This window comes from Protopterus annectens, chromosome 2.part1 (genome assembly GCF_019279795.1).
Source record: "Protopterus annectens isolate FY-2018-M chromosome 2.part1, PAN1.0, whole genome shotgun sequence".
Taxonomy (NCBI): Eukaryota; Metazoa; Chordata; order Ceratodontiformes; family Protopteridae; genus Protopterus; species Protopterus annectens.
This window is the reverse complement of record NC_056729.1, coordinates 1,691,400,580-1,691,423,825: the sequence shown is the minus strand read 5'-3', so window position 1 is coordinate 1,691,423,825 and position 23,246 is coordinate 1,691,400,580. Positions and strand designations below refer to the sequence as shown.

Here is a 23,246-nt window from a genome sequence, read left to right as displayed (position 1 = left end):
GTGACATAGGGATTTATACCTAATTTAGTGAGCTTATCTATAATTCCAGAGTGGGGGATGGTGTCAAAAGCCTTGGCGAGATCTAGATAAGCTGTGTGAACCATTTTACCCTGATCTGTGGCTTTGGTGACTGCTTCAAAGAAGTCAATCAGGTTTAGGAGTCATGATCTGCCTTTTACAAATCCAAACTGTGTAGGGTCCAGAGTTTGGAGATTACCAATGTCTTTGTTTATGAGTTCCATGATGATACGTTCCATGGCCTTGCAGACCAGGCTCGTCAGGCTAATGGGGTGGTAGTTCCCGGGGTCTGTCGTGGCTCCCCCTTTGTGGAGTGGGATAACTGTCGTGGTGCGCCATTCAGTGGGTACAAAGCCAGAGGTGAGGCTATGATTGAACATGGTACTTGGGTAGGGTGCCAGTTCATTCTGTAGTTCGTGTAGAACGCAGCCTGGGATATTGTCAGGTCCCATGGATGCTGTGTTCTTGACTTTGGAGAGTGTGTTTTTTACCTGTGCAGCCGTGATTATAGGAACTTTGCATTCTTCAGGTATAGAGATGGGCCCTCTAGGGGGTGAGAGGGGGGTAAAGTTAGCACTGAACCTATCTGCTAGGATGTTGGCAGTATCAGTTGGTTTTGTATATTTAGTGCCATTATGCTGTAACTCAGAGCAGATCTGAGTGTTCCCATTTAGATTCTTGACATAGCTATAGAATGCTTTATGGTTGTATTTAGAGTCAGTGGCAATTTTGTTTTCATAACTAGCTTTGGAGGATTTTATGAGGGATCTCAGCTTCTTACTGAGGTTGACCAGGGAGTTCCTCCAGTCATGGGATTTTACTCTTTTTGCAACAGTTTCTTTCTTCTGTTGTAGAGTTTGTTTATGGCAGAGGTCCATCAGATTGGCTTCCTTTTTTTTAGAGGATAACATCTTGGTTCTATTAGGGATAGCATGATCCATACACTCGTGTAAGTGCTTATAAAGTGCATTTGTGTAGGATTCACCAGTCATACCTCTATTGTCCGTCTGCATGGGTGTCATGAAGTTTGCCACTTCTGTCTTAAGAAGTGTGAAGTTGGCTTTTGACAAGTTTTTTTACGATGGTTTCCCTAATTGGGGCTGGGGGTGGGATGTGAATGTCTAGGCTGATTAGCTTGTGGTCGGATCTGACCAACGAGGAATTGACCTCTGGTGTGGAACACCGGTTTCCCATGTTGGTAATGACCAGGTCTAGGATATTGCTGCCCCTGGTGGGGGTGTGAATAAGCTGATCCAAGGCTTTGGAATTTATGAATTCTAGAAAACATTGAGCAAAAGAGTTGGTACATGAGTAGTTTTCCCAGTTAAATCTGGAGCATTTCTCCCCGGGCCTCCGCTGAAAACAGGCTCTGTGGAACCTAGTCGGACTTTCTCGGTCAACAAATGATAAATAAATAAAAATGGTGGGGTAGTTGATATCGCCCCATTATTTGCTTGTTGGGTTTGTACCCTAATACTTTTCAGTGTATCAAGAAATGGGGAGTGTGAATCCTGGGGCATGGTGGGGTGTCTGTAGCAAGCTACAATTTGGATTGCGGTCTTGCCCAGAGTTAGTTACACTTGGATAATCTCAGATGCATTATGCTGTGCAACTAGCCTGGAGGTGTGGATATCCTTAATAAATATGGACACGCCTCCGCCTTTAGTGCTTCTTTGTGGGTTAGGTGGCCGAAAGGTGTGGTATGAATTGAAGCCTGGTAATGCAGGGGTGCTCTCTGGAGCTTTGAACCAGGTCTCTGTCACTGCACAGATGTTAATGTTCTCCATTTTAAGGAGTGCCTTGAGTGAGTGCATTTTGAGGTTTAGACTTTTAGCATTGAGTAGCATTACCCTCAGATTTTGCTTGCTTGTACGTGTTACGGTGGTGAATTTGTCATTTGAACCTTGCCTAAAAAAGGCACTGTAGGGGTTGCAAGAGTCTTAGCCAGTATCCGGAATCCTAAGGGCGACAGGTGCAGGCCATCTCTGGCAAAGCATCGTGGACTGTCAATCATGTCGTCCCAGGCAGACAAATACTGGATCCCCTTAGAATGACACCAGAAGCTTAGCCAATTGTTGAAGTCAATCATTTTGTCCTTGTACTATGATATCATTCTGGGTGATGGCAGGATGCTACTCAGGGTTAGGGTCATACCTGCCTGGGATACAAGATCAGAGAGCTCCTCCATGTCTCTTTTCATGTAGTCCAGGGAGGTATGTCTCAGGTCATTCACACTAACATGGACAATGACGGTGTCATATTTGTACTTATTGTGGAGTGACCTGAGTGCATGCGTTATGTGGCGGATCCTGCCTCCTGACAGGCAGCTGACAGTAACTTTCTCCTTGTTTAGTCTAGTAAGTGGAACATCAGTGTGCCAGACTATAGAGTCACCTATGACTAGAGTGTTGGGTACGTTGTTATGCCTTATGGGCTGTGGTTGAGTGGCACACTGAGTTTGTGGGCTATGTGTCATTTGGGTTGTGTTGGGGGGTGGAGTTTGCTTGCATTTATGCTTTGGATGTCCCTGATGCTTGGGCAGGTTTTTATTGAGAGCCTCTGCGAATGTAGGTGTGTGTTTTGTGTTTCTATGTGTGTGTTTTGGTGGTGTAGGTTTTGAGGGACTCTGTGATGAGTGTGGTGCAGTGCAAGTGTTTACCTTCTCCTCTTGACTGTGTAGTCCAGTCTTGGGTGAAGAGAGCTTTGCTTCCTGTTTGGCTATATAAGTGCATCTCTCACAGGTTGTAGTGATCACGTGGTAAATTACTATGATGAATTAAGCCAAACATTGCTTATGAGGGGAAGCCCATTAAAATTGTAAGGAATGGAGTAAATGAGGCAGAAGACAATAATAGCAGTTGTGTAAGCTTTTTTTGCACTGCAAGCCTCTTGAATTTTGATTTTATCTTGCAAGAAGCTGTTTCTTTCAATATTTATGATGTAACTTGCATTTGTCTTTTGTGTGTAGGTAAACGTGATCCATACTGCCAATCCTGAGGAGCACCCCAACCACATAGTTGCACAGCCTCAGTTTGTACATCCTGTACAGTCTGCATCCTTACTGGGCCATAACCCCGTTAATCCTCACCCATCATCAGGTATGACAAAGTCCTGTCTTTGTATGGTGTGCTTGGTAACCAGATAGTTTCTTACAGTAGTGTCATAGTCTGGCTGTTGTGATAATGTATTCAGTTCCATTTACATCACTTGCTTGTAGTCCTTATTCTGAACACTTCTGTTGCTGATGTTCTTCGTGTTTCACTGTTGCAGTCATCACTTTTGGGTTATCTGCTTGCAGTAGCCCTCAGTCGGCCTGATTAACAAAGTCTTGGGTCCTGTGTTGGTTGCTGTCTCTTCTTCCGTGACGTGACGTCAGGTCATCAGGGATATAAAACATTGCAGCCGACACCATTATATCAGTCTTTCTTGCCCCAGATGTCAGGTGCCCCCCCCCAATGGGAAGCAATTAAATCTATAAATATATAAGGTTATACCTCCAACAGAAAAGCAAATACACCAAAAAGCTTTTAAGCATAGTAAAGGAGAGTAGAGGTATAGCCAAAAGAAGTCAGGGGGCTGGAGGGAGCGTAACCAGGACTGCAACAGTGAATACACCCGAACATATACATTTATGGTAAGTGCACGCAACTGTACTATGTTCTTCGTGTTTCAATATTGCAGTCATCACATTTGCGTAGATTCCCAAAGCTAAGGATGGGAGGAGGAATTTAGATAGCGTTAGGACCAGCAACAAGGCCCTGCAAGACTGCAGTGGCAAAGCCAGCTCTGGATTTAGAGAAAATTGGCAGATGTTAATGCTTGGTGAAAGTATGTACAGAACTCCAGGTAGCAGCTTCTAGGATGTCCCTGGTAAGGACGCCTCTGAGAAAGGCTGTAGAGGTAGATGCAGCCCTGGTAGATTGGGGTCTGATCCCCTGTGGAATAGGTTTTCCATGGTGCTTATAACAGAAATGAATGTATTGGCCAATCCATTTAGAAATAGTTTGCTTTGAAATAGCCTTCCCTTCTGCCCTGCAGCAAATGCCAGCAGCAGTTCAGATTTCCTTTGAGGTTTAGTCCTGTCAGAGTAGAATCTAAGTTGTCTGTGCACATCTGAAGAGTGCAGTATCCATTACCGCTCTTACTGAAGTGATTGCTAAGAGGAAAGCAGTATCCGTTCCCCTTTGTTCTGTGGATTAGAAAAAGAAGGTTGGCAAATGAATGGACTGGTAAGTGTACACAACTGTACTTTTAGTGCACCCCCCCCCCCCAGATAATTCAGGTTCTGTATTAATCCAGCAAGGGTGAGGTTTGGAATTTGCATCTAAACGTTTGTCTTACTTTATCTCTACAGGCATCAGAAAGTCTTTTTTTTTTTTTTTTTTTATATAGAGTATCAGAACTTCATAATGTGCACACTGTATGATGAATGTCAGGCAATAAAATGGGTGCCTGCTGTAATTCCAAAGACTTAAGTGATCTTTATGATGATGAGACTATTTCTTTTAATTTGGGGAATGTATGATAAGTTTGAGGATGTGGTATCTGAGTATTCTCCTTCCGTCTCAGTTACAGTGACATTGGACTAGGATTATATAGTTAGCAGGGATGTTTGGATGCAGTTGGGTACCATGCAAAAATGTTTTGAAATGTGTAGCATTAAGTTCTGAAATTTGTTTAGTAGGAGAGGGAATTCCGCTTTATTTTTTATAGTATAGAGTCTCACATTTATCATGGGGATGGCTAATGATTTCTAGTGAAATTTTATACCCATTCAGTGCCTCTCTCTCAAGTTGCTTTTAGGTGGATGATATATGTGCTACTGTGCACATCAGAGAGTCTTGTAGCATCCATATGGCAATGTGCCTAACAACTGAAATACTGGGCTGCTTGCAGTCTTAAAATTCCCCCTGAATGTGAATGGGGTAACAAGAGCAACTGTCATTATATTGCAGTCCTTGACACCTTGAACATATAATGGAGGACTATACTGCATTTCTGTCAAGCTGCTGTTTACTTCAGCTGTGCAGTACAGGTTTGCATTAGATAGGGCATCAAGGGCAGATCCTGCCTCTTGAACTTGGTCGACTTTTTCGAAACAGTCACTAAGGCCATTGATGAGGGTAAGGCAGTTCACACAGCCTACCTTGACCTAGCAAAAGCATTCGACACAATACCCCACTCGGGCATCATAGAAAAGCTCACCAGCTTAGATGTAAACCCATATGTCACAAGATGGGTTGCAAACTGGCTCAAGGACAGAACACATATGGTTAGAGTTGCTGGTGCCATGTCAGACTCTAAGCCGGTCATGAGCGGTGTCCCACAGGGCTCAGTCCTGGGCCCCCTCTTGTTCGGCATTTATTTTTCTGAAGTGCAGGCAAACATGGGGGATTGTGGCTGACAAAATTTGCAGATGACTGCAAACTGGGCACCATAATTGACACTCCATCAGACACAGACATCCTCCAGAAAGGTCTCATAGAAATGGATAACTGGTGCCAGAGCCATGGCCTTAAGCTAAATGCCAAAAAATGTATAGTCATGCCCTTTGGGAAAAACAAGGTAACCCCTAATTACCACATAGGTGGTAATCCATTAAACACGGAAGAAGTTATCAGGGACCTGGGGACCCAAGTTGACAGTAACCTCTCTTTTGACACTCACATTGCCAAAGTGGTTAGGAAGACCTTCTACATTGCCCACCTGATCATGAAGGGATTCACATCCAGATCAGAAGAGGTCATTGTACCCCTGTACTCTTCACTTATCAGACCAATGATTGAGTACAACGCCCCATTCGGAATGTACCTTACCTGACACCTGCAGCAGTTGGAAAGACCCCAAAAGTTCCTCACCAAAAGGATAAAGGGCTCAAACATATGTCATACGATGCCCGACTGAAGAAACTCCAGCTCTATTCAGTCGCATACCATTTGCTCAGAGGTGATCTGTGCCTGACATACAAGGCCATGTCCAACCCGGAATTAATGGACATGCTCCACCTCAAAAAATCCAAATCCACCAGAGCCACGAGAGCAAGAGACTTAAACCTCAACACGGATATAAATAGGACGTGCTGGAGGGGACAGATTCATCACCCAGAGACTCCCTACACTATGGAACAGAATCCCAGTCCATGTGAGGCAGAGCCCCTCACTGACTCTGTTCAAGAGAAATCTTGACGAGTGGATGGGAGATCGTAGGTTTACCCCGGGAATCATCTCTGTATCACTGCTGGACAGAGGCACAGCAAACTAATGGGTATAGTATTCTCATTCTAAGGGGTGGTGAAAGCCACACACACTCTGGCTAGGCTTATAAATGCCCTAGGGCAGATAGCCTAGTATGAACCTATGAACCTATAGACATGGTAGAGAAGGAAGCCATTTGTCTCCTGTCCTAGACAGTGAATGTGTAACCCATGGTAGCCACTACTGGAGGCGAGCACTGATCAGAATTAGTGGGGGGAGGGGTTTCTGCTGGTGCTTTTAGTCAGTAGGAGGCATGTTGTCTGCACTATAGTGGAACTTGGAATTTCCTAAATTAGTCAGGTCAGTCTCACAACTTCATCTTTTCTAACCTTTACTAAAGGTTTCCTCTTTTCCCTCTAGCTTTGTTGCTGCTGGTCACCTGGGAGATAGGAGATCTTTACTAAAGGTTTCATCTCTTCCCTCTTGTTTTGTCGCTGCTTGTCATCTGGGAGATGGCTTTCCTAACACCCTTCATCACCTTTCTTATACCTACCTTTAAAGCACTTAATCTCTTACCCTGCTTATCCCCTTCTAATATCTCACTTTATTGTATTTCTAAAATTACTCCTACCTATTTTATGCACCAGTCTATTTGTAAATTCTCAATACAATACTTGTGTATTAATGCAATTTTTTATTATACTATTATGCTGTATATTTACTTAAACTGATTTATAAAGTTTGTCATTTTTAATATTGAGTGCATTATATATGATACCTTGGAGATTTTCTCCTTTGGGTCTGTGCTGAAAAAGGACATCTCTCAGTAAGTAAATAAATAAATAAGTAAAATAGTGATGGCATATACAGTGAGATAAAGTAGTACATTGGTGTGAGGTACTGTCTGTAACAATAGATCAGTGAAGGATCATTTTTGCAGCAGTACATGTACCCAGCCACCGGTATCTTTTTGTCCTGGCTGAAGGTGGTTGATTACGCACATTGCATGACACTTACTGTTTGGGAGAAGTTGATTTTCCTCCTTTATCTTGTGATTTGGTGTTAGACTAGTTATACAAGGGAGCAGGACCCTTCCTCCCTCTGCTTTGGGAGGGATAGCCCCACACTAAAATAAATGTTTAAAACATCTTTTTAGTGTCAGTGCCACTGTGGTCGATCTGCTGCAGCAAAACTCCAATAGACTGAATGTCTTCAGTCATTTGTACTGCACTCCCTCCTGCTGTGCCCCCCCTCCCCCAGATGTGGCTTTGCATTTGAGTTTGAATATTTTTAAAACCGTACTAGTTATACATAGCTGTGAATGAGCAGTTTTTGATTTTGACTTTTACATTCGTATTTGTTCACAGTTGTGTGCTTGCAGTTAAAAGTTTTAGAAATTCTTTTCTAGAAGTGAGGGTGGCTTTGGGGGTGTAACTCTGTTTTATATTTAATTCATATCCAACCATCACTGCGGATACAGCAGAGGGAAAATTTTTGTGAAAGTAACTGTTTGGGGGGAGCAAAAAACAAGGGAAGGGGGCAGCTGACATGTCCATATAAGTGGATGCCCATTCATTTTATTTCAATCTTTCTTGAAGGTCTTCTGTTACAGTGAATTGCCTACATGTTACTGTAAGTTGTTCTTGTTTTTAGGGATTACTTTGAATTTATGTCACCAACTAAGTCATGTTGGAGGATTCTTCTTTTTAAACAGAATAGTGTTTCTTCCCTAGACAAGTCCAGTAGCTGCTCTTATGAATAAGAAGACAAGTTTTCCTGCAGTCACAGCAAAGCAGTTTCAGAACTTAAAGCTTTTTGGACATTAGCAGTAACTATTGCAAGGTTTCACATGAAGAAAGCTTAGTGGTAGTGGCTGCTGATAGTAGTAATGTATGGGATCAGGGTCCAGATTTCTTACCGCCAAAAGGTCCATTCCTTACAACGCTTATCTGTGGTGGTCACAGACACACAAATGTCGGTGCGGTTCTAGGGTTTGTGGATGGCATAAGGGTTAAGGTGTTTACCTAACAGACCCAAAGTAGAGGGTTTGGTTCTTGTTTCTCACATTTTGAAGGAAAATTGGCTTGGTTTAAAGTGGCCCACAAGGGCGGCTGGAGTGACTTGAGGCATGACTTTCTGCCTTGCAGTTTATTACACTATGATAACAGCAGTCCTTACACAGGAATGTGTTCCTTTCATAGGGAAGCAGTAAACATTTAGCAGTTGGCAGAGAATCATGGGATTACTGTCCTAACACCTCATCTTTAAGGCCAACAGAGTCATCAAGCAGGTCCTTGATCCCCACGTTTAAGTCACAGCTGAATGGTTTTCTTCTCTCTTTGGGCTAGATTGACATAAAAGATATCTGTACTTTTGTCTGGCGATGTACTGTCAGGCTATATAAATGATTGTCACAGCAGATTTGCATGTATGAACATTTTTCCCCTTTTTCTTAAGAGCACTAAAATCACATTCTCCATTCTGGGAGGAAGAGCATTCTTCAGCAATCTCTTTGGGTTTTGCTGCAGAAGTTCCCAACCCAGAAGCCTACAATTTATTTTGGTGCAGTCACCAGTAACATTTAAGATGGGCAGTCTCTGTTCTCTGCCTTTCTTTTTCATTAGATTGATAAAGTGCCACCAAAGACTAATTTAAGCCTAAACTGACTTTTGTGGTACAAATGGTGTCTCTCAGTACCGTATCCCTTCGTTTCTTCAGATGCTGTTGATGTCCTTCATGGATGCATCTGCAGTCATAACAACTGGGTTGTCCTGTCGTCAGGCAGCCCTTCAGTCGGCCGGATTCCAAAGTCCGGGTCCGGCTTCGGCTGATGTCGCACTCCACCCGACGTCATCTCTGTTGGTCTTCGGGTATAAAAGCATCAGCCGACGCCATTTTCCCCAGTCTTTCTTGCCGCATGGTGCCCGAAGCAGAAGCTGTTCGCAAGTGCCGGTCGGTCGGATCCAGAGATTACTTCTACCGAATACTACTTCGAAGACTTCTAAAGCTAAGTACCCCGTTGGGGACTCTTTCTTGCCTCAGCCGATGTCAGAAAAAGTTAACAATTGTTTAACCTGTGGGAAACAAATACCTCATAAAGATTTCCACTCTTACTGTCTGCCTTGTTTAGGCCCAGCCCACGACGTAGCAGCCTGTTCGGCCTGTGCTTCTTTCAACCGACGAACGCTTAGGCGTCGGTCGGAGTTTGCAGAACAGTTTTTCGGTTCTGATTTTGCGTACATTATGCCGCCGGATCCGCCGACTACCCAATCTACCAAAAACGCAAAGATAAAGACCGACACTCATGGTCCGCGGTTTCGCCGAAACCATGGTTAAGCAAACATGAGTGTCTCGGTTTCGCCGAAACCGAGAAAACTGATCTAAGTACAGCTGAACCTATTCCTACAACTGAGGCCCCTGCTACAACTCTTGAATCGACCTCAGAAATTTTACCCACTACGGTGGTTGACTTATCAGACACCATCCCCTTGGATGTCTCTACCCCAGCACGTGGTGCTGCTAGGCCTCCAGCAGCCATGTCCATTAAGGCCTTCGCCAGGGCTAAAGCAGCCAAGACTACTAAAACAGTGCCTGTTAAACCCCCACATCCAGGCCCTCTTCTAGTTCCCAAATGCTTACTTTGGCAGAAGATTTAATTTCTTTAATCAGAGGATCTCAATCTCACCCAGATAGGGCCTCTCAGCCCCCAGAGAAGAGACCTAGGGCAGAGCCCCCTGAACCAGTGTCCTCTGATGAATCTGCTGATGAATCAGACATAACTGACCAGCCAGAGGCTCCCTTCTCCAATTTTGAAGATTCTGATGCTGAAGAATCCATTCCAGCTGCTTCCCCACCAGAAGAATTCTCCTTTGGGGAAACCTTGCATGCCATGCGAGAACAGTTCCAATGGCAGCAACAGGATTTTTCAGACTCCAGAAAAGACTTAGGACCTTTCTGCACCTCCCACAGCACAGGCCCTTAGCTATACCTCCTGTTCTCTCTGTGGTGGATGATGCTTTCAATGATGTTTGCTCCGCTCCAGATTCTTTACCACCAGCCCCTGCCAAACCAGACAGATTTTACAGGGTGCCAGATACTCATCACCACCTTTACAAGGCCCCACTTGCAGACCCAGAAACTATTTCCCAGGGTCCCAAGGCAGTAGCCGACCATAGCTAAAAACCCTACTCCTTCTGAAAGGGAAGCAAGGTCATTAGACAGATGGGGTAAAAGGTCTACACTTCTGCTACTCTCTCAGCTAGAGCTTTAAACTGTCAGTTTCACATGATACAATACCAAGAGTTTATGCTTGATCAGTTAACTAAAAACTAACCACTGATGAATCTCTTGATAAGAAATATGTATTAGAGATGGTAAATAACATACAACAGGTTAGCAACCATTCCTTAAAATGTGGCTATGATGCACTGGAGGCTTCATTTAGATCAGCCATGACAGGCACAGTGATAAGAAGGCATGCATGGCTAAAGGAACAAGCTTTACCGGATCATGTTAAAGCTAAGCTGCTAGATGCTCCTATGGACAAGACAAGTTTGTTTGGTACACCTGCCCAGCAGGTTATGAAGAAAATGGAAGAAAAGGCAAAATCTGTTCAAACTGTTAAAGATTTCTTGCAGGTTCAACCCCAAGGTTTAGCAGGAACTGGCCTGCCAAAATTGGTCCTTTCCTGACTCCACAAAATTTCAAAGGGCAGGAATAGACGTTCCAGAGGCAGAAACCAATCCAGAGGAGGTGCCTACAGAGGACGACAGTGGCAAGGTAACAACAGAGGCACAGACACAGCCACTGCCACTACATCAGCACAACCACAGTGACTTAACCCTAAATCCGCCTACCAGGGAACAAATAGCAGCTCCCCTAGGCGGAAAGTTAACCTTATTTTCAAGGAACTGGCACTGCATAACAAAAGACAAGTGGATTTTACAAACCATAGATCAAGGTTACCGGTTTCACTTCCACACTTTACCAGTCAAAAGAGGAATGCCAAATCTACCTCCAAATCAAAAACCAGAGGCTCTACGCCAGATAATGGAGTTAGCAAACATGAGAGCTGTGGAAAGAGTGCCAACAGCAGAGCAAGGAAAGGGGTTCTATTCCAGACTATTCCTAGTTCCAAGAAAGGAAAAAGTCGGAGACCAATTCTCGACCTGTCCACCTTAAATACATACATCATTGTCCCAAAATTCAAAATGCTGACCCTACAGCAGCTTCTTCCCATGCTGGGCAAGGAGTCTTGGCTGGTAACTCTAGATCTCAAGGAGGCATACCTGCACGTCCCCATTCGACCAATCTGCAGAAGATACCTCAGATTTCTTGCAGGATCAGAGCACTATCAATTCTCAGCATTGCCCTTTGGCTTATCTACTGCCCAGAGTATTCACAAAATGCCTGGCATCAGTAATCGCCCATTGCAGACTACAGGAATTCAAATTTACCCATACCTGGACGACTGCCTGCTACAAGGGGACAACAAAAGCAAGCTGACAACAGATTTACAAAGGGTCATTTACTTGCTACAAGCACTGGGATACACAGTCAATTTACAAAAGTCAAGGCTGATACCATCCCAAACAAGGACATTCTTGGGCTGAATTGGACACAGTAAAACAAATGGCATTCCTGACTACAGAGAAACAAAAAGAACTTCCTCTTTACTTCTTGGCACTAACAAAACTGAACAAGTTAACAGCAAGAAAAGTACTGCAGGCCTTGGGCTTCATGGCATCATGCATAATCTTGGTTCCATTTGCCAGACTACATATGAGAAAACTACAGTGGTACCTAAAGAATTTATGGTCCCAACACAGACACAGTCTAGAAACAGAAATCCCACTAATTCCATGCTTAAAACAGGAGTTCCTATGGTGGGCTCAGGCATGCCAGTCAAACCCAGGCCTACCCTTTCGCAGATGTCAAGCAAGCCAGACCATCACAACAGACGCTTCAGACCTAGGATGGGGGGCCCACATGCTGGACAAATGCGTGCAAGGATTGTGGACACAGGATCAACTTCACCTGCACATCAACCTAAAAGAAATGCTGGCAGTAAAACTGGCAATCCAAAAGTTCAAACCATTTCTCAAGGAGGGCCAGTTGATGATAAGGACAGACAACACCACAGTCATGTGGTACATCAACAAACAGGGAGGCACTCATTCATACCCCTATGCAGAATGACCTTGGAGCTGTGGACCCTGGCACTCAGCTACAACATCCAGTTACAGGCAATATTTGTACGGGGGAAAGACAATACTGTAGCAGACATATTAAGCAGAACCACTTCGGATGCCCACGAATGGAAGCTGCACCCGGACATCTTCAAGACCATCTCAAAGAAATGGGGAATGCCACAGATAGACCTATTCACATCACCTCTCAATCACCAGCTCAAAAAATTCTGCACAAGGACATTCCACCCACTAGCATGGAAAGTGGATTCGCTCTCCTTCAACTGGAAAGGCCTAACAGCATATGCATTCCCACCTCTTCCTTTGATACACAAGGTACTACTGAAAATCAAGGAAGAACGCCCAAGGATAATCCTGATAGCTCGAACTGGCCAAGACAACACTGGTACCCACTACTGAGGAGCATGTCTCGAACAATATGTGGCCAATACCCTGATGCCTTTGATGTTAACTCAGAACAACTACAGCATCATACATCCAAACCTAAAACGCGTTGCAACTAACTGCATGGAACATCACATAGCAGCAGCTAATCCAGAACTTTCCCAAAGAGTAAAAGACATTATTCTTGAAGCACGCAGACCTTCAACAAGAAGGAACTATGCTGGAAAATGGAAAAGGTTTGTCATTTGGAGTACAGAAAGAGGAAAAGATGTGTCAAACATAGATATGCCTAACATTCTGGAGTATCTGGCCGAACTTCTTCATTCAGTCCTGTCCTACTCCTCCATCAAGATACATGCATCAGCTATTTCAGCAGAATACAGCTTTGATCCACCTGTTTTTTCGCACCCTTTGCTCAGGCAGTTCCTCAGAGGCATCAAGAATGTAAAACCTCCAAGGAAACCACCATTACCAGCTTGGGATTTGAACTTTGTGCTAGAAAAATTGACACTATCACCCTTTGAACCAGCAGCAACAGCAGACCTACAACACCTGTCATGGAAAACTGCTTTCCTACTGGCAATTACCTCAGCAAGGAGGGTTTCAGAACTACAGGCCTTAATGGCAGTGCAACCCTTCCTAATCTTCCACCAAGATAGAGTGTCCATGAGGACTAATCCTACATTTATGCCCAAGGTGGTATCCAGAGTGTCTTTAAACCAGGCAATCCACCTACCTACCTTCTTTCCCAACCCACAAAACAGAGGGAAAGAATACTGCATATCGTGGATGTACATAGACAGCTACGGTACTACTTGGGCAGAACAAGAAATAGCAGAAAGACTGACCAACTTTTTGTAGCCTATGCAACAGGAAGGGAAGGAAAAGCTATTTCCAAACAGACAATCTCCAAATGGATAGGAAATTGCATACGATTCTGTTACTCCTTCCATGGAAAACCAATTCCACAGAACATAAGACCTCATTCTACAAGGGCAACAGCCACTACCACAGCCTTCTTACGAGGAGTGGCAACCAAAGACATTATTGAGGCGGCTACTTGGACCTCCGTGCATACATTTGCCAAGCATTATAATTTGCCTCTATATTCCAGATCCCGAGCAGGGTTTGCCACTGCTGTACTGCAAGGGATCCTAAACACACCATAATCTACTTTTATCCTCCTCCCTAGTTGGCTATGGTATTCTACCCAGTTGTTATGACTGCAGATGCATCCATGAAGGACATAGTACAGTTTTGTACCTACCATAAATGTAGATGTCCGAACTGGATAGCATCTGCAGTCAGGATTACCCTCCCTCCTTCCCTCTGTGGTACTCCTAGGGTGTTTACCCTCCTAATAGCTAGCTGTTGGGGAGTCTTTATGGTGTATTTGTTTGTATATATGTACATACATGCTTATTGTTGTGTTTACCTCTATCTATTTGGAAACATTGGCATCTATCCAAATTTTAGCCTGCAAGAGGGCTTCTGGCATCTGGGGCAAGAAACACTGAGGAAAATGGCGTCGGCTGATGCTTTTATACCCGAAGACCAACAGAGATGACGTCGGGTGGAGTGCGACATCAGCCGAAGCCGGACCCGGACTTTGGAATCCGGCCGACTGAAGGGCTGCCTGACGACAGGACAACCCAGTTGTTATGACTGCAGATGCTATCCAGTTCGGACATCTACATTTATGGTAGGTACAAAACTGTACTTTTTATCCCTTGCTCTTTGCTGAGTACAAGCCTTAAATTTTTGAGCCTGTATCCTTGGTGAATTTGCACATAGTTTCTAACAGCTCTGTTTTATACTCTGATGTGCTGCTGAATAAGAAAAGATTCTCTAGACCAATCATACGTAACAAAAGGGAAAAAGCTTGTCTTATAGGTAGCTTAGCAATTTGTGGATATAAAAATCATGTGTATACCATGCTTGCTGGGGCTGCTGTATCATCTTTATAAAATAGGAGTATTTTTGTTGTTATAAATGTGTCTACGTTCCATGCATGCACCACCGTTTTCCCACAAGTCTTGATGGATTTGGCAATCATCCCAAAAAGTAGGTATTTTATGGAGGTCTCCTCAGTGTTCACTCTGTTCAATATATGTTTTTTGAACATTGTGATTTGAGGTAGCTAGTACTGTCAACTTGGATTTCTTTCTTGTAAAAACACTTCTTTAGTGGCATTGACCTCTCACATTTGGATTTGCAAGTTTCAGGCATTTATGTCTGAACTCCCTTACACAGTTTCAGATGGGCACCAGATTTCTTTTTCAAGCAGGGGCAACAAGGCACAAGCAAACAGTTGTGCCTGCCATGGATGTATACAAGCAAGTAGTATACAGTGTGAACAGAACTAAACCTGTTGGTTTTCTTCAGGCCCCTTCCCCTGATAAAACAGATATACTTACTCGCTGTATTACATGTTTTAGGACAAAAAAAAAAACACACCTGCTGGTAGCATTGAGGTTCATTCCACTAGAGCTACTGCCATCTGTTACACATTTTAAATATGTGAACCTCAATGTCCATCCATGCATTCATAGACCTTTACTTGCCAAATTTCCACTCTAGGAGCAGGGCAGGCTTTAGTAGGTCAGTGTCCTTCCCTGGGTTAATTGAATTGCAAGGCTTCAGTTTCTACTAACTTGGTAGTCTGCTGCAAGGACTTGCCCCATAGATAGGCAACAGTTGCATGATGTGCTTACTAGTCATATCAAATCTTTGAGGTAATACTTCTGCAGTGGTAGGATACCCTTGTTCATTTCCCCTTTATATTTGAAATCTTTACAGCTTTTCGGTGGTGCAGCAGTAGCGTTGTTGCCTCATAGCAAGAGGTTCTCCCGTTCAGTTCTTGGCTGGAGTGCGGGAGTGCCTTCTGTGTGGAGTCTGCATGTCCTCCCCATGGTTGGGTGGGCATTTGAAAGACATGCGTAAATGGGTGTTCCTTCGTTGAAGGTTGAACGTCGAGCTAGCACCTCGGCGTTCATAAAAATCTACTGCCAATCATTAGCGGACCGGAGTTCCGCTGTGGCGACCCCTAACCGGGAAAAAGCCGAAAGACAAACAACAACAACAGCTTTCCCAATTTAATTTGAAGACATTTTCTAGTGTGGTTATTGTGATATTTTTCCCCATAGAACATTTCCTCTGGAGGTGGCACTAGGTTTTTCTTAAGTTAACAGGTGCTAAGCTAATGCCAGGTGGAAGACCAGAATGAGATAGGCATTTTCTTTCCTGAGAGAAACCTTTACTGAAAAATCGGCCAGATAACAGAAAAGCCCTTTTGTTACACTGGTGAGGCAGCCTGTTCTTTTGTAGATTTAGTTGTGGAAGAAGGTACCATACACAGTTCTGCTGGCTTTGGAAGGGTAGGAATATCTTGAGTAAATAGATATGTTTTCCCTTCTGCCATTACACCGGTTAATCAGAAATGTAAGGTGGTTTTACCTGATCGGAGAGTTTGATAGCCCTAATTTTTTCCTATAAATTAAATTTTAGCATCCAACTTTTCTTGCTGCTACATTTTTTTTTTTTGGCTGTGAGAAAGAGGAGAGGAAAAGCCAGAAGGTTCTAGTTAAGTCTGGTATCCCACATGTGACCCAGAGGGGTGACGACTAACAAGAAACTAATCATCCACACTAATCCTTTGTTCCCTTGTGTATAGTGGGTAATAGAAAAACTAGCATCCATAGTTGATATTATTTATAAGAAGTGGAGGATAGATTGATAGGGTTCATGTGCTTAAGATGAATACTACGATGTTATTTACAGAACAGAAACTGTTTGGAAGTCTGATACTTTAAATGTTTATCCTGGCTTAACATCTTTCCATTTTAGAGTTTAGTTTTTATTAATACATATTTTTCTTAAGTTTAGTTATTGCATTGAATTGCAGTCACATTTATTTTTTTCCACCCTAAACAATTTGCTTTATCTGCAGTTGTTCCCAGTGCTGCTACAATTGTCATCGTGGTGTGTGTCAGCTTCCTGGCATTTATGATTATTTTGGGAGTTTTCAGAATCCGTGCTGCACATCAGAGGACAATGCGAGACCACGAAAATGGGAAAGAAAATGAAATGGACTGGGATGACTCTGCCTTGACCATCACAGTAAATCCCATGGAAGTAAGTTTTGTGACATTAAGATCAATTCCTTCAGTTTGTTAGGAACATCACATTCCTCTTGTGCACTTCTCACTTTTTTCCTCCTCTCACAGCAGAATTTTTTTTCAGAGCAAAGGGGAAGTATAAAACATACCGCCTGATGTTGTCAGTCTTCATTTATCCTTGACGTATGGGACTCATTTCTGACTCTCAAAACTTGCTTGGTGTTTATAACAGCTCGCAAGAACCAAAAACTCTTGAGCCAAGTCCTTACCCAAAATTTCCCTCTCTAGATTACCTCAGATCTCGTTTGCCACTCTTCTGCATAGGAAGGTCGACCAGGCTGTCTTGTGCTAAGTATATTTTCATTATTTTTAATTATAACTTAGTTAAAATCTTTTTAGGTTTTTCTTGATGACCTTTTCTGCCTACCCAGTTTAAAAATGTTTCACCTTCTGTTCTTTGCTTATACTATCTCCCTTTACACACTTCAGTGTTCTTTCGTACCATTGTTGGTAGTGTTATTCTTTGTTAAAATAGAAAATAGTTGTAGTTTTATTTACTTCCAAGTCTATTTTGTGAGTGAGTGTTCTTTCAACCTTTGTACCTCGTGCTATCCTTTCTACCATCGTTGGTAGCCTCTATCCCTCTACTTTCTACCTCCTGGTAGTTCTGACCTACCATTGTTGGTAGCCTTTCCCTCTCTCTCTCACTTTCTTTCCATTGTTTGGGTGCAGAGGGTGTTTTCTGCAGCTTGTTTCCCTTTTTCCTGTTCAAAATGGCAGATGAAAGTAAAGTTACTACTGGTTTGAAACAGTGCCATGATTGTGGAAGGAAAATGCCCAATTCTTAGGGGCACATGTCTTGTGTCTATTGCTCGGGCCCAGTGCACATACTAGAAGATTGCGATGTTGGTCAAGCTTTTAGTCACCAGGGCCTTATAGAAAGGAAAAAACAAGCTTATTTTGAAAGGACTGATTAAGACGTCTTTTGAAGAGGCTTTGTCCAGTCAGCCTAGAAAATCGAAATCGGATCCGCCTTCCCCATCTTCCTCCTCATCCTCTTCTTAAAAATTTGATCTTAGAAGGAAGAAGAGTCTCTCAGTGCCATTGTCCCCTTTGGCTCCGGCACACAAGAAACCAAAATCTTTGGTTCCCACGCATTCATCAGAACTGAAGCTAAGCACCAAGCAAGCTACAGTACTGACTTTGGCACCAACTGTGACAACCACATCTGCAACGCAAATTTCGGTGCCAACAATTTTGACACCGACCACACTGGTGACAACATCTCCCTTGGTACTGGTCCCTTCTATGGTGCTGTCAGTAACTTTGGAACCAGGACTTTCTTCAGTACCCAGCACTAGGTATTCCTCCTCAGTAGAACCCTTTGTGGGTCACCTTCCAAGCCCCTTCATTGAGAGGCCTGAATTCCCATCAACACTCTGTGTTAATTTCTCCAGGAGTCTGACAAGTTGGCATTGTGAGGTTGGTGGATCAGCTTCTCATGGCTAGGGGTATTGCAGTTTCTTCACAGGTTTCACTCCCTTCTGGAGATGGGACCTTTTCTCCAAGGACTCCACCAGCATTCCTCCTCTAACCTCCTCCAAGGCATTAGAGACCACAACTCCAATCCCCCCCAGTTCCGGCTGTTCTGGAACCAACAGCTTTTATACCTTCAGCTCTAGTGTCTGCCCTGAGCTCCTCGATTCCTTCGGATCCAGAGGACTGCCAGGGTAATAGCTACACTGCATGGTTCAGCTCTAGTTTTCTAGGAGCCATTCTTCCTTCTTCGATTCTCTGCACATGCTGGCTCTTCCCTGGCTTTGATTTCAGTGGCGGTCTTGTCGGAGCAGGATGGGGCCATGGTTCTGAAGTTTTTTCCCGGTGCTAGGCTCCCATCCCTCTTTGGGGGCCTGCTTTCCAGGTCATGGGGGAGAGCTTTGGCTTCTGCAGGTTCGCAGCTGGTTCCTTCCCTATCGGAGCACTTTCCTGGGACTCTCCTTCATCCAGAGCTTCTTCCAGCCACCTCTCCTGGACAGTGAGCACCAGAGGTGCAGAATACCCCTGCACAGGGCCTCACCTCTTCTGAGTCCTCCACAGAGCTTCCCACTAAGGAGGTGCCATGGAAAAGGATGTGTAAGAGGAAACACCTACATTCCCCAGAGGAATTTGTCACAGAGAATACGGACTTCGATGACAGGGAGGGTTCCCTCCAGTCACCCCAGAAGACACCTCATTTGGGGACATTCTTGAAATATTAAAGTAGAGGAGTGGATAGAAGCCAAAAGACCCTTCCTCAGAGGAGTCACTGTACCTGCAAGCTTTCATTGTTCGCCCTTCTACTTCTTGGGTGACCCTGCCTGCTGATGATCTTAAGTTGATCGCACAGCGGGCATAAGGCCCCTGATTCTGTAGAGCTGATACCCAGGAGACTGGATAAAATTCTCAGCACCAGAGGACCATCAGTTTTGGGCCAAGGGAGTAGCGGTAGTTGCCATGGTGGTTGCGGCAGCCAGAAAGAAGGAACTTGCAGAAGAGAGCTCCACTGTTCATCCCACTAACCAAGAGTCGAAGGCAATGGACAGATTTGGGAAGCAAGTATACACTTCATTGACCTTTGATTTTACGGTCTTTGAATTTCATGGCACATTTTGCTAGACTTCAGAGGGATCTGATCAAGGAGCTGTCCGATACCCTTGCAGGAGCTGTGTCTGAGGAGGTACAAGATAAAGTGGCCTCCCAGCTGGCCATCCTGGAGTCTATTTCCAATTCGTCCATGAGGCTCATTTCACATGCAGCCAAGGGACAACTAGGGCAGTGGGTTCCGGCGTTTCTATAAGGAGGTATGCCTGGATGCACTTGTGTGAATTTGCAGAGCCATTTAAGTATTCGTTCATCAATGCGTCCTTTAACGGATAGTCCCTATTTGGCCTCAAAGTCTGAGACACCTTAGCCAAGTGTGAAAATGATGAAAAGACACTGTCTGCAGTGGGTATACATTTCTCTGCTGCCCCAGCGGTCCTACTCCAGGAACCAGAGGAGCGGAAAAATGTAGTTGAAGAAATCCCAAGGGCCTTTTCAGGACACATGGCAGTGGCTCCCCTCGGGGCAAAGGGGAATATCCAATGGAAGACGCCAACCTCACATGTAGAAATGGCCAGAAAAATCAGGGTTCCAGAGATTCTTTCTCAAGAAAACCCAACCAGCGTTTCTGAAGGGAGGCCTGATTTGCTTGCCTCTGGAAGCAGTCAGGGGAAGATTATCTTTGCACTCACTAGCTTGGCGACAAATAATCATAGACATTTGGGTGTGAAGGATCATTTCCAGAGGATACTACATTCCCTTCATTCTCACTCCAAGAGATAAAGAAGAATCTCTGATGTTTCACCCAATCAGAGGGATCAGGCAGCTCTGGAAATTCAAATGCTGCTAGAAAGTCATCCAAGAAGTCCTACCAGACCAGATAGGATCCGGATTCTACTCGAGGTTCTTTTAGGTGCCAAAAAAAGCAAGGGCCTGGAAACCAATTTTGCATCTTACCCTTTTGAACAAGTTTGTTCAGCAGACAAAATTCCAGATGGTCACTGTTCAGTCTATTCTACCTTTCTTAGGAAAAGATGATTGGATGTGCTCTATAGACCTTCAGGATGTGTATTACCACATACAAATGGACAAGCACTGCAGAAGATTCCTCTGCTTACAGCTAGGAGCCAGTCACCATCAGTTCAGAGCTCTGCCTTTCAGTCTCACCACAGCACCCAGGGTGCTCACCAAGTGTATGGCAGTACTTGCAGCTCACTTGAGACTGCACGGATTCTGAGTGTTTCCATCGTCACCGCTCCCACCAGGCATGTACTAGAGCAGACAAGAGATGTTATTCTATGTACTTGTGCTTGTCTATTTATCACAGTGAATCACTTGAAATCCCAACTAAGTCTGAATCAAGATTTGGAGTTTGTAGGAGCTCACCTGAATACCACCTCTTGTATAGCTTCCCTTCCTCATCACAGATTGCAGAAGATAAGGTCCCAGGTGGAAAGTGTTCTCTGCAGTGACAAGGTACCTGCTCTTAGTTCTACAAGCTCTAGGATCTATGGCAGCGGCCATCACGCTGGTCCCACTAGCAAGATTTCATATAAGACTTCTGCAGTGTCTTCTAGCCTCCCAGTGGTCCATCCTCACTCATCCCTTGACGCATCTCATCCAGGTCACAAGGTGTTGCAAGAAAGACTTATCCTGGTGGATGGAATCGGAGGAGATTCTCTTGGGTCCGCCCTTTGTTTCACCCCAGCCCAAAGCCATAATGACCATGGATGCCTCCCAGTTGGGGGGGGAGGGGGGGGCATTAGCTGGGCAGAACAGTCCAAGACATTGGTCCCTGATAGAGGCGGATTTGCATATCAATGTTCTGGAGTTGAGAACAGTGCTTTTAGTGTTGCAAGCCTTTCAAGCTGCCCATCCTCTGGGAACAATTGCGATTCACTAAGACCATATGTCAGTTTTCTGGTCAACAAACAGGGCAGAACCAAGTCATACCCCCTGTGTCGAGAACCTCTCAGAGTGTGGCAGTGGGCAATTTTTTCAAACTGTTTTCTGGTAGCATTGCACATCCCGTGGAGTTTGAATGTGATAAGAGGACAAGCTGAACAGATGCATATTCCTGCCACACGAGTGGTCTCTCAGTCCTAGAGTGGTGAAGGAGATTTTCCTTCACTGGAGCCAGCATTACTGCAAAATATTTCATCATCCCTGAACAACAAGTGCAGCAGCTACTTCACCTTAATTCCCCCTCGGGGGAGTCCCCCAGAGACGCTGTCCTTCACAGCTGGCCCTCTGGACTGCTCTGTGCCTTTCCCCCTTATTCCACTAATACCTCACTTCTTGAAGGAAGCCATCAGGTTGAAGAGCAAGGTGATCCTTATTGCTCCTTTCTGGCCTCGACAAGTCTGGGTCCCCTTTCTCTGGCCTCATCTAATTCACCATCCATGGACTCTCGACCCAGATCCAGACCTTCTGTCACATTCTCCGGGACTAGTTCACCCCAGTCTGCAAAACCTCAAGCTTACATCTCGCTTCCTCAAATTCCATTGATCGCCAGGCAAAATAACCTATCCTGTCCGGTCCGAAAAATTTTGTTGGCTTCCCATAAGCCTTCCACCAGGAAACTTTGCCACAGTAAGTGGAAATGATTTTCTATTTGGGCACGTGATAATGGCCTTGATCCCTTCTCTGCACCAGTTGAAAAGGTGTTGAAATTTTTAGCAATATATTTCGAACAGGGAGCTGCTGCTTCTACTGTTAAAGTCAAACTAGCTGCTATTTGCAACTTCCATGATGGCTTAGAAGAGCATTTGTTAATCTCACATAGATAGTGTAAAGTTTTTATGAAAGGCAGCTTGAGGTTAAAACCACCTTATAAGGATCCTCATTTCTTGGGATCTTAATATGGTTCTATAGTCTTTGGTCCATTCCCCTTTCGAGCAGGTGGCTACTTGTGACTTGAAGTTCCTTTCATGGAAAAACACTTTTCTGGTAGCTGTTATAACGAGCTTTATCTTCAAAACCCCCATAGCTGCTTTTTCATAAGGACAGGGTTTCATTAAAAACCAGCCCATCTTTTCTTCCTTAAGTAGTATCAGAAACTAACATTAATCAGTCTATTGATTTACCAGTCTTCCTCCCTAATTTTTCTAATAAGGGAGAATATTGTTTACACTTAATATATGTTCACAAGCAATTGCATTTTTTATCTCAACAGAACTATGGATTTTAGGAAGTCATATCAGCTATTTGTCTCCTTTTCAGGTCCATCACTGATGAAACCAGTTTCAAATGTCACTTTAAGTGGTTAAGGGAATGTATAACTTTCATCTACAATAAGAAAAAACTCCAGTTACCAGCACCATTGAGAGCAGATTCTATAAAGGCAGTAGCCATGTGTGCTGTTTTTCACTCAAAGGCTTCCATGGATGAAATATGTGCAGCAGCCACTTGAGCTACTCCACATACCTTTATCACTCATTACAAATTGGATCTAGTCTTCAGGGGAAGAGCGTCTTTTGGCTCTGTGGTAGTCAGGAATATCCTTCCATAAGGGCCTCCCAAGATACAAGGTAGCTGAGGACTCGGTCTCGTACAGAAAGAATGAATGAAGACTGACATCAGATAAAAAAGTTATGTAGTTACCATAACGTTCCACCTGTGTTGTTTATTTTCATTTATCCTTGACACCCCAACCTTCTTTCCCCTCCTTCAGACTCCTTGCAGGATCGTACTCTAGTCCTAGTTATCTTTTATTTCATATATGACCTTAGAGATGGCCTCTT

General features: G+C 44.1%; 1 protein-coding gene across 1 annotated transcript in view; it reads left to right on the top strand.

Moving 5' to 3' along the window:
• The window catches only part of CLSTN1 (calsyntenin 1), a gene marked incomplete in the record, with an annotated part of 1,072,885 nt that overhangs the window by 896,317 nt on the left and 153,322 nt on the right, over window positions 1-23,246 (top strand). The window contains 2 exon segments of the mRNA XM_044063129.1: window positions 2,987-3,116; window positions 16,755-16,939. Coding sequence (XP_043919064.1) covers window positions 2,987-3,116; window positions 16,755-16,939 — 315 coding nt within the window.